The sequence below is a fragment of the Dendroctonus ponderosae genome, unplaced genomic scaffold, assembly GCF_020466585.1.
Source record: "Dendroctonus ponderosae isolate FM_Combo_2020 unplaced genomic scaffold, Dpon_F_20191213v2 Dpon_F_20191213_593, whole genome shotgun sequence".
In the NCBI taxonomy this organism is placed as follows: Eukaryota; Metazoa; Arthropoda; class Insecta; order Coleoptera; family Curculionidae; genus Dendroctonus; species Dendroctonus ponderosae.
In genome coordinates this window covers 1-10,928 of record NW_026018809.1, presented here as the reverse complement: position 1 = coordinate 10,928, position 10,928 = coordinate 1, and the positions used below count along the sequence as shown (strand labels likewise).

The 10,928-nt window shown below is 32.7% G+C and overlaps 5 protein-coding genes across 5 annotated transcripts; all 5 read right to left on the bottom strand.

Annotated features, from left to right (window-relative positions):
* Nucleotides 1-10: 10 nt before the first annotated feature.
* Nucleotides 11-2,896, bottom strand: LOC125504753 (zinc finger protein 12-like). Its single transcript, XM_048667165.1, has one exon. The coding sequence runs from the start codon at nucleotides 1,833-1,835 to the stop codon at nucleotides 771-773; it is 1,065 nt and encodes a 354-aa protein (XP_048523122.1). The 5' UTR covers nucleotides 1,836-2,896; the 3' UTR covers nucleotides 11-770.
* Nucleotides 2,897-3,266: 370 nt separating this feature from the next.
* Nucleotides 3,267-4,336, bottom strand: LOC125504752 (zinc finger protein 888-like). The gene has a single exon (XM_048667163.1). It carries the CDS (start codon nucleotides 4,329-4,331, stop codon nucleotides 3,312-3,314), a length of 1,020 nt encoding a protein of 339 aa, XP_048523120.1. The 5' UTR covers nucleotides 4,332-4,336; the 3' UTR covers nucleotides 3,267-3,311.
* A 152-nt stretch (nucleotides 4,337-4,488) lies between these two features.
* LOC109538068 (zinc finger protein 39-like) lies at nucleotides 4,489-7,167 on the bottom strand. The gene has a single exon (XM_019905112.2). It carries the CDS (start codon nucleotides 6,264-6,266, stop codon nucleotides 5,097-5,099), a length of 1,170 nt encoding a protein of 389 aa, XP_019760671.2. The 5' UTR covers nucleotides 6,267-7,167; the 3' UTR covers nucleotides 4,489-5,096.
* A 57-nt stretch (nucleotides 7,168-7,224) lies between these two features.
* Nucleotides 7,225-8,908, bottom strand: LOC125504751 (oocyte zinc finger protein XlCOF19-like). Its single transcript, XM_048667161.1, has one exon. It carries the CDS (start codon nucleotides 8,567-8,569, stop codon nucleotides 7,628-7,630), a length of 942 nt encoding a protein of 313 aa, XP_048523118.1. The 5' UTR covers nucleotides 8,570-8,908; the 3' UTR covers nucleotides 7,225-7,627.
* Nucleotides 8,909-8,978: 70 nt separating this feature from the next.
* LOC109538045 (oocyte zinc finger protein XlCOF19) lies at nucleotides 8,979-10,911 on the bottom strand. The gene has a single exon (XM_048667162.1). It carries the CDS (start codon nucleotides 10,571-10,573, stop codon nucleotides 9,695-9,697), a length of 879 nt encoding a protein of 292 aa, XP_048523119.1. The 5' UTR covers nucleotides 10,574-10,911; the 3' UTR covers nucleotides 8,979-9,694.
* Nucleotides 10,912-10,928: the final 17 nt, after the last annotated feature.

Sequence of the window (10,928 nt, the reverse complement as noted above, 5' to 3'; positions counted from 1 at the left end):
AGATGTTTTGGAGTAACAAATTTCTATAATTGTGTCAGTTATTCGAAACAGTTAAAAAATGTTTAAACAAGTATTTCCTTAGAATTAACTTAACCAAAACCCTTAGATCCTTAGAATTAACCCAAACCTATTTTCCTCATGTTAATGAAAGTTAAGGTGCCATAAAAGGTAAAGGATTTTCTAATGGGATGATACATTGAATCAAATTTAAAAGAGCATTTGAACTCTCACTCAGATCATCATAACCCGTTACTTCTCCAGATCACAACTTTGCGTTTCTTTAAAAAAGCTCAAGTTTACATTCTTTCAACATTGTGTGGACTCAACAAGTGAAGAAACTTGACCATCAAAAGCGTCGCTTGTTTGCAGTTTCAGCTTTAAAGCGCCTTATTAATTAAATGAATCCAAAGTTGCTTTTCAACAAAATCGTGTATTCTGATGAAGCACATTTTTACGATTAATCAAAATTGTCGTTTTTGGTGTGAAAAGAATTCGCAACAGGTCTGTGAGAACAAACCTCGAACCACTGGTGAGTTGAAATTAAATCGCTGCATTGTTGAAAATAGAGCCGATTTATCGAATCTGCTTCTGTAGTCCAAGCCGAGAAGGACGAGAAGGTTGAATTATGTGTTATTCAGAACAAAAAGGACTACATTTTTGGATATCAGCCTTATTGGAAAACCCTTTATTATTTGGGATGTTAATTTATTATGTTAATGTTATGTATTGTTTGTTAATTTGTTATTTTATAAAGTCGTTTCTTATGTTCTCTAAATTGCAGGTTCGGAATGCACGGCACGACAATGTTGGAGTAATGTATCTTTCAGTTTGAATTGTATATTGCAAATATCGCATTGCAGAGGACCTTCCTCGGAATGAGTTTTCAAATGATCTTTATAGAAACGTTCAATAACAAACGTTTTATCGCATATGCTGCAGGTGTATTCCGTTAGAATCATATGATTATTTCGATGCTTAACCAGTTGGTATCTTTTCTTAAATTTAGAACTGCAAATATCACATGCATAAGGGCGTTGGTCCGAATGTGTTTTCATATGAAAAAATAATTCCGAATGTAAGACAAAGGTTTTATTGCAAATGTCACAGTTGAATTGTCTTTTTTTCGTGTGCGTGTTATGATGAATTGTTAATTGCCTGATTCGTTTAAATTTTAAACCGCAAATATCGCATTCGAAAGGGTGATTTTCTGAATGTCTGGCCAAATGAACATCTAAGTTTGATTTATCAGCAAAAAATGCCCAACAAAAATTGCACTTATATTTTTTTAGTTTAGTCCTCGCAGCTTGTGGATCTGTGGTTTGAGTGCTACTTAGATTACTGGTTAGTTCGTCTTCAGTTTTTATCAGCACCGGCAATTCTTCCTCTTCAGCTGTAATTTTCCCACCCTGCGCGTGACACTCATTTAAATGCATATTTAACTTTGACTTATTTATAAAACATCTCGAGCAAATATTACAAGAGTGTTGATTATTTATTTGAGCAGCATTCGCAGCTTGTTCATGTGCGGTTTCACTGCTACTCAGATTACTACTGGCTTCGTCTTCAGTTTTTACCCGCACAAACAAGTCCTGCTCTTCAATTTTAATTTTCCCAACTTCTGCATGACACTCATTTAAATGAATGTTAAAGTTTGACTTATTTATAAAACAAATCGAGCAAATACTACAGTAATGTTGATTTACTTGAGCAGCATTCGCAGCTTGTTCATATGTAGACTCACTACTGGCTTCGTCTTCAATTTTTACCAGGCCGGACAAGTCCTGTTCTTCAATTTTAATTTCTTCCTTTACTTGCATATAAAAGTTCGGCTGCATTCCAACGCAATATCTACAAATAAAAATTCAAAATCAGCGAAACGATTGAAGACTTAATTCTGATCTTGATGATGGGGCAAATATTTCTTCAGGTCTGTTTCAATATTTACATAATAATAATAATGAAACACCAGCTTATATTTCTTAAAAGTTTTATTAATTTTGATACCATTTTATGTTTAATCCTCAGTAAATATGTGTCGGCTACAAATAACATACTTTAATTTATTGTAAATGTATAACTAAATAGAAAAAATATAATTCAAACGAAATGTAAAAACTAAAACGGTATCCTTTTTCCCCAAGGTCTTGATCCATATGATTTTATGATATTTGGAAATTTGATAATACCATAATTTAGAAATAATACAAAAAGAACATTTTTGCGATGCAAATAGCAGATAATGCAGGAAGTAAAAGCACTAATTGCGTTCCTTAAAATCATCTAGTAACAAGTAACGCAGATTATAACAGTCATACATAGGTACTACGCCGATACTTTCACAGTCTTTTTATCAATGTTTTATGATTTATTCGAATTTTTTTGCTCAATTTGATTTTGCTTGATTCGTTGCACGGTATGTGCGTTATTAGCATGTGGGCGAAATCTACGTCTCTTTTTTAAACTTTTATTGCAAATATTACTACAAATATAGACTACCTAAAATGCCACAGTCTATTTGCAGATTGTCTAAATTATTCTGCAAAGCGAGAAGAAGCAAATAATTTGCAAATTTTCGGATTTTGTAGAGCGCCGGTAACATCGGCATGTGTTTGTTTACTTTATTACTTGTTTTAAAAATAGCGAAATACTAACCCCTTTATCAGTCTTATTCTTATTTGACGATTTTTATATCATTTCAGATTTTTTTCGGTAATGAGGACAAATCGGTAATCCGAACACACCGGGTGCATTCAATTGACCGGATTAAAGATGTTCCATATTTTCAATTCTATACAGGGTGGCCATTTTCTGAATCTTTGTACTTCGGTAACTTCTACATTTATAAAGATAAAGAATCCGTTAGATGGCAAAATTGGGCAGAATTCGATTGCCTATTCATTACTGTTTTTAAAATTTGGCTATCCGACTTGGTTCCTGAAATATCCTGAAAATGCAAGAAATCAACACTTTTTTAATTATCATATAATTCGTAAACTGTTTAAGTTATAAAAAAAGTTAAAATTGTTTGTGGTAGAAATTTTTGCGTTGAATCCAAAGTTGTACTAAGGGCAGTTTTAATTTTTTTTCTGAGCTAAACAGTTTATGTATTAAGTGATAATTAAAAAAGTGTTGATTTATTTCCTTTTCAGGATATTTCAGGAACCAAGTCGGGCACCTAAATTTTGAAAACGCTAATGAATAGGCAATCGAATTCTGCCCAATTTTGCCCATTTAACGGATTCTCTATCTTTAAAAATGTAAAAGTTACTCATACAAAGATTCAGAAAATGGCCACCCTATATTTTTATAGTTCAATTTGTTTCTTCTTTGATTGGCTGAACGAAATGTTTGGTACTATTAACATGTCGGTTTAAAGTTTTTTTCATTTTAAATGTTTTGTTGCAAATATGGCATTGAAAAGGCCGTTTGTCCGAATGCGATACCAAATGCATACGCAATCTATCGGCAGAATAGAAAATTTTAATACACATCTTACACTTGAACTCTCTTTCTTTCGTATGCTTGTTACGATGAATGTTTAAGTAGTCTTTTGACTTAAATGTTGAATTGCAAAACTCGCATTGAAATGGCCGTTGATCCGAGTGAGACTTCAAATGATAGTTGAAATTATTTAGATATAAATACGTTTTATTACAAATTGTACAGCTGTATTGCTTTTCTTTTGTATGTTTGTTTCGGTGAACATATAATTCACCTGATCTTTTGAATAACGCATTGCATATATCGCACTGAAAAGGGCGGTTATCTGAATGACTTTTCATATGATCATTTAATTTAGAGTTTCTACCAAATGCTTTATTGCAAATCTTGCACATGTGTTGGTTTCCTTTAGTATGAATATTTCGATGCTCAGTTAGGTCAGACTTTAGCTTAGATTTAAAATCGCAAAAATCGCATTCATAAAGAAGCGTGTCTGAATGCGTTTTCAAATGGTCATCTAAATTTGAAATTAACAAAGTTGTAGCACAAATCTGACAAGTGTACTGTTCATTTTTCGTGTGTCTCTTTTGATGAATCTGTAGGAACCTTTTTTGCTTATACTTTAAACCGCAAATATTGCATTGGAAAGGCCCACGGTCTGCATGGCACTTTTTTAAATGAATATTTAACTTTGATTCATTCATAAAGGATATCGAGCAAATATTACAGTTATGTTGATTTATTTCAGCAGCCTTCGCAGCTTGTTTAGATGTGTTTTCACTGCTACGTGGATCACTACTAGCTTCGTCTTCAATTTTTATCAGCACGGATAAGTCTTGTTCTTCAATTGTAATTTCTTCCTTTACTGGCATATAAAAGCCCGGTGTCATATGAAATGAATATCTATAAAGCAAATTACATAATTAGCAGAAAATATTTAAAACTTCATTCTGAACTTTAGCTAATCTACAATTATTTAAGGAGCAAACATTTATTGTTCTAATGTTTCAATCTTTACATACTTGAATAATAATAAAACACAATTAAAAATATCGAAAACTATTTTATGTCTTTTCCTCAGTAAATCATATACTGTAATTTGCTATAGATAATTCTAATATAATTAAAAATAAACGTCTCAAGATCGAGAAATAATTAGAAACGACAGTACAACCAGCACAGAATGTAGGCGTTGAAAAAGCACGGAACGCTTTAAAAACCAAAATACCAAAGATGCGAGAAGAAGACATGAGAAAACGCAAATGCAAAATAAACTGAATAAAACAATTAGGAAAAAGTGCAGAGAAACTATAAGAAAATTGGATGTCAACAAAATGCCGGGAAATTGAACCATTTCAGGCAAGATATGCCACTTTTAATGTTCGCAAGAGAGTAAAAGAAATGACAGGCGGACACAAAAAGCGGCAAGAAAGAACTTTAAGAAACGATAATAAGAAAATAATGCCAGGGACAGAAAACAAACTGGCGAGATGGAAATAATTCATCGAAACACTTTAAAACGCAAATAAGACTCAGATAATGCTTTGTCCCTGTCTTCTCTACCGGTACGAAAGCGGAAAATAGACTCACAAACAGAGAACATAATATAAGCTTATTTTCACTTCTTATTTTTTTTTTGATAAATTCGACTTTTTTTAGGCTGCTTGTTCGAAATGCCTGGCACGAGCATGTCGCCGTAATGAATCTTTAATTTTAAATGTTTTGTCGCAAAAATCGCATTGAAAAGGCCGTTTGTCCGAATGCGTAACCAAATGTCTACTCAATTTTCCCACAAAATAGAAAATTTTATTACATATCTCACACTTGTACTCTTTTTCTTTCGTATGCTTGTTTAGATGAATGTTTAAGTACTTCTTTGTTTTAAATGTTGAATTGCAAAACTTGCATTGAAATGGCCGTTGATCTGAGTGAGAGTTCAAATGATATCTGAAATTCCTTAGAAATAAAAACGTTTTATTACATATTTCACAGCTGTACTGTTTTTCTTTTGTATGTGTGTTTCGATGAGCGTTTAAGTTGCCTTTTGATTTAAATGTTGAATTGCAAAACTCGCATTGATGTTTCCGTTGATCTGAGTGAGAATCCAAATGCTCTTTTAAACTGTGTGGATGTAGAAACGTTAGATTACAAATCTTACATCTGTACTGTTTTTCTTTTGCATGATTATTTCGGTGAACAGTTAAATTACTTTTTCTTTTGAAATCCGAATTGCAAATATTACATTTAAAAGGACCTTTATCTGAGTGAGTTGTCAAATGAGAATCTAATTGTGCTTTTATAGGAAATGTTTTGTAACAGATATTGCACGTGTATTGATTTGCATTAGCATGAATATTTCGATGTTCAGTTAGGTCAGACTTTAGCTTGCATTTAAAATCGCAAAAATCACATGCATAAAAGAGAGTGTCTGAATGCGTTTTCAAATGGTCCTCTAAATTAGAATACAACAAAGTTTTACTACAAATCTGACAAGTGTACTGTTCATTTTTCGTATGTTTCTTTTGATGAATCTGCAGGTACCTTTTTTGCTTACACATTAAACCGCAAATATTGCATTGGAAAGGCCCACCTTCTGCATGACACTCATTTAAATGACTATTTAAATTTGACTTATTTATAAAACATCTCGAGCAAATATTACAGGAGTGTTGATTTATTTGAGCAGCATTCACAGCTGGTTCATATGTAGTTTCACTGCTTCTTCGATCACTACTGGCTTCCTCTTCCATTTTTACCAGCGCAGGTAAGTCTTGCTCTTCAATCGTAATTTCTTCCTTTACTTGAATATAAAAGTCCGCCTTCATACCAACTGAATATCTAAAAATCAAATTACATAATTAGCGAAAAATATTCTTCAGAAGACTTCATTCTGAACTTATCAGCGCATCTTTAGCTAATTGAATAATAATAAAACACCAGCTTATATTTCACAATAGTTTATTCATTCAAAACATCGAAAATATTCACATAGTGAATCACATACTTTATTGAACTATAGATATTATAATATAATTAAATCTAAATGCCCGATAAGAAAATAAACGTCTTAAGATCGAGAAAGAATTAGAAACTACAATGCAACCAGCACAGAATGTAGACGATGACAAAACATGGAATGCTTTAAAAATTAAAATACCAAAGATGCAAGACGAAAACATTAGAAAACGCAAATTGAACCATTTCAGGCAAGAGACGAGAGCAAAAGAAATGACAGGTGGACACAAAAAGCGACAAGAAACAATTTTAAGAAAAAATAATAACGAAATAAAGCCAGGGACAGGAAACAAACTTGCGAGATGGAAATAATTCCTCCAAACACTTTTCGACGACAATAGACCTTGTGATCGACCACCCCCAGACAATGAGATCAATGAAAAAGGACAAGAAATAACCAAAGAATAAGTTACTCATGCAATAAAGACACAAAAAAATGGAAAATCTGGCGGTCCTGACGAAATCATCGTCAAAATGCTTAAATTAATCGCTGAAAACGAAAGCTAATGCCTAGACGTAATACGCTACTATTCAATACGATATACCGTGTGAGTGTCTATGTTGTTTAGATTATTATGTTTCTTAGATTAAGCTGAAAAAATGTAGCGTTTTCAGTTGCGGTACAGATGTAGAACATTATGAGTTTATCAGACTATGAAGGCTTTCACGGCCGGTCAAATTACATTTAGGAATGTTTTCCGGGCTTTGAAGCCGTGGTCTATCGGAATTTCTTCCTGACGTTTCGTCCACAACTGCGGTGGACATTTTCAAAGGCGATGAGGCAGTGGGCGAAGTGATCTCCCGTGCTTTCCGACTAAAACTGTTATCAGTAACTGTAAACAGTTTTAGTCTTTAGTTTTGTGGACGAAACGTCAGGAAGAAATTCCGATAGACCACGGCTTCAAAGCCCGGAAAACATTCCTAAATGTATTATGAGTTTAATTATGTAGGGTTCTCATTTCTAACTGCAGATGTTGCTAATAGGGGTCATTCTCTATATTTAGAGAAACATTAGACATACCGGAAAAAAAACATCAGCCCTAAGCATGATGATGTGTTTTCTCTGTCTTGTCCACTGGTGCGAAAGCTAAACAATGGACACGAAAACAGAGAAAATAATAGAGGCTTATTTTAACTTCTTAGTTTATTTTTTTGATAAAATCGGCTATTCTTAAACTGGTTGTTCAAAATGTACGGCACGAGCATGTCGCCGTAATGAATCTCTAATTTTAAATGTTTTGTTGCAAATATCGCATTTAAACGGCTGTTTGTCTGAATGCGATGCTGTATGTGTGCGCAATCTATTTGCAGAATAGTAAGTTTTAGCGCATATCTTACACTTGTACTCTTTTTCTTCGGTATGCTTATTTCGATGAACGCTTAAGTGGCTTTTTGTTTTAAATGTTGAATTGCAATAGTCGCATTGAAATGGCCGTTGATCTGAGTGACAGCGTAAATGCTTTTGTATACTGTTTGGATATAAAAACTTTTTATTACAAATTTTACAGCTGTACTGTTTTTCTTTTGTATGTTTATTTCGATGAACATTTAAATCGCTTTTCCTTTTGAAATCCAAATTGCAAATATTGCATCGAAAAGGGCGTTGGTCTGAATGAACTTTCAAATGAAAATCTAATTTTGATTTTAAAGCAAATGTTTTATCACAAATACTGCACGTGTGTTGGTTTGCATTAATATGAATGGTTCGATGCTCAGTAAGGTCAGACTTCAACTTGCATTTAAAATCGCAAAAATCACATGCATAAAGGAGAGTGTTCGAATGAGTTTTCAAATGGTCATCTAAATTTGAAAACAACAAAGTTTTAGCACAAATTTGACAGTTATACTGTTCCTTTTTTGGGTGTTTCTTCTGGTGAATTGTTAAGTACCTTATTTGCTTATACTTTAAGCCGCAAATATCGCATTGAAAAGGCCGGTCTTTTGAATGTGTGACCAAATGAATTTTCAGGTTTGATTTATTTACAAACGATGTCGCGCAAATGTTACAGTTATACTGATTTACTTGTGCAGTCTTCGCAGTGTGCTCAGTTACAGTCTCAGTTTCACTCATATTGCTAATGGTTTCCTCTTCAACTTTTACCAACACACACATATTTTCCTCTTCGATTGTAATTTCTTCCTTCACATTAATGTAAAAGTCTGAGTTCAAATCAACGTGGGATCTAAAAAAAAACCACAATCAGTAAAAACATTTATAATTTTATATTGACCAAAATAGGATAACAAATTAAGAGAACATTTTTCTCTGGGCTGCTCATGTTTTAACATTCTAATAGGGGTTAACTTGATGTTATTTAGCAATTAGTTCATAAACGCTGAACAGTAAGGAAGCTATTCCTGTCGGATTTTTGACGGGGCAATAAAAGACATTTAAAATTAAAATACGTAATTTGTCTGTATGCATGTGTTTGTTTACTTTATTACTGGCGTTAGGAATATGTTTATACGTAAACTTGCCTTCAGAATAGCAATGCTATTTTTATTTAAAAAAAACACGTTAATAAAATAAATGAGTGTTTATTGATGGACATTTTACAGTCTGTATGTCGTAATCACATTTGAATATATAGTAACTGGAATCTAAGTGGAATACAAACGCTTTTATCACTCGAAGTCTTATTTGGGGATTTTTATATAAATTGCGTATCTCTTTTCAATTATATGGATATAAAAATCTTTTATTAAAAATCTTATAGCTATACTGTTTTTCTTTTGTATGTTTGTCTTCTCTGCTGGTGCAAAAGCTAAACAATGGACTCATAAACAGGGAAAAGAATAGAGGCTTATTTGTTGTTCAAAATGTCCGGCACGAGCATGCTTACTCTGTGGTACCTACAGCTGTTGCAACATGAGCAACTTGTTTACAAATAATTATATTCTTATAGATTTGGAAGAAGTTACCGCTCAAAATCAGGAATCCAGTTCTAATGATCAGGAAAACTACATAAATACAACATATGATGGTTAAGACCAATTTTACAGTCTGCTTGTCGTAATTATATTTGAATATTTAGTAAGTGTTCGAATGCGATACCTACCAAATGTGTACGCAACTTATCCGCAACATAAAAACTTTTATTACATATTTTACATTTCTAGTTTTTTTCCTTCGTAAGCTTATTTTGATGCCGTTTTAAGCTCGACTTGGAGCTAAATTTTGAGTTGCAATGCTCGCATTGAAAACAGCGTTGACCTGAGTGAGAGTTCAAATGATAATTTAAATTCGATAGATATAAATAGGTTTTATTACAAATTTTACATCGGTACTGTTTTTTTTTGTATGTTTATTACGGTGAACATCTAAACTACTTTTTCTCTTGAAAAATACATTGCAAATCTCACATTGAAAAGGCCGTTTGTCTGAATGGATAACCAAATGTGTGCTCAATTTTCCCGCATCATAGAAAATTTTATTACAAATGTTACACTTGTACTCTTTTTCTTCCGTATGCTTATTTCGATGAACGTTTAAGTGGCCTTTTGTCTTAAATGTTGAATTGCAATAGTCGCATTGAAATGGCCGTTCGTCTGAGTGAGAGCTCAAATGCTTTTGTATACTGTTTGGATATAAAAACTTTTTATTACAAATTTTACAGCTGTACTGCTTTTCTTTTGTATGTTTGTTTCGGTGAGCATTTAAGTCATTTTTTCTTTTAAAATCCAAATTGCAAAAAGTGCATTTAAAAGGGCGTTTGTCTGAATGAGTTATCAAATGAGAATCTAATTGTCCTTTTGTAGGAAATGTTTGCTCACAAATATTGCACGGGTATTGATTTGCTTCAGTATGAACACTCATATGCTTAGTTAGGTACCATTTTTCCTTAAACTTAAAACCGCAAATAATGCATTGGAAAAGCTCATCTTCTGCATGACACTCATTTAAATGAATACTTAACTTTGAGTTATTTATAAAACTTATCGAGCAAATGTTACAGTGACGTTGATTTATTTCAGCAGCATTCACAGCTTGTTCATATGTAGTTTCACTGCTACTTAGATCACCACTGGCGTCGTCTTCAATTTTTACCAGCCCATAAAAGTCTTCTTCATCAATTGTAATTTCTTCCTTTACTTGCATACAAAAGTCCGGAGTCATATCAATTGAATATCTAAAAAGCAAATTACATAATTAGCGAAAAATATTCTTCAGAAGACTTCAGTCTGAACTTAATAGCACAACCTTAGGTAATCTGTTATTAATTAAGGATCAAACATTTCTTCAGGTTCTAATGTTTCAACATTTACATAATTGAATAATAAAACACCAGCTTATATTTCGCAATAGTTTTATTAATTCAAAACATCGAAAATAATTTTATGTTTATTCCTGAATAAATCACAGACTTTAACTTACCATAGATGTATAATTAAATCAAAAAGGAACCTAATTCAAGTAACTGTAAACGTTATTAAAAATCCTGAAAGAAATTGGAGTTATCTCCAAGTCGCCC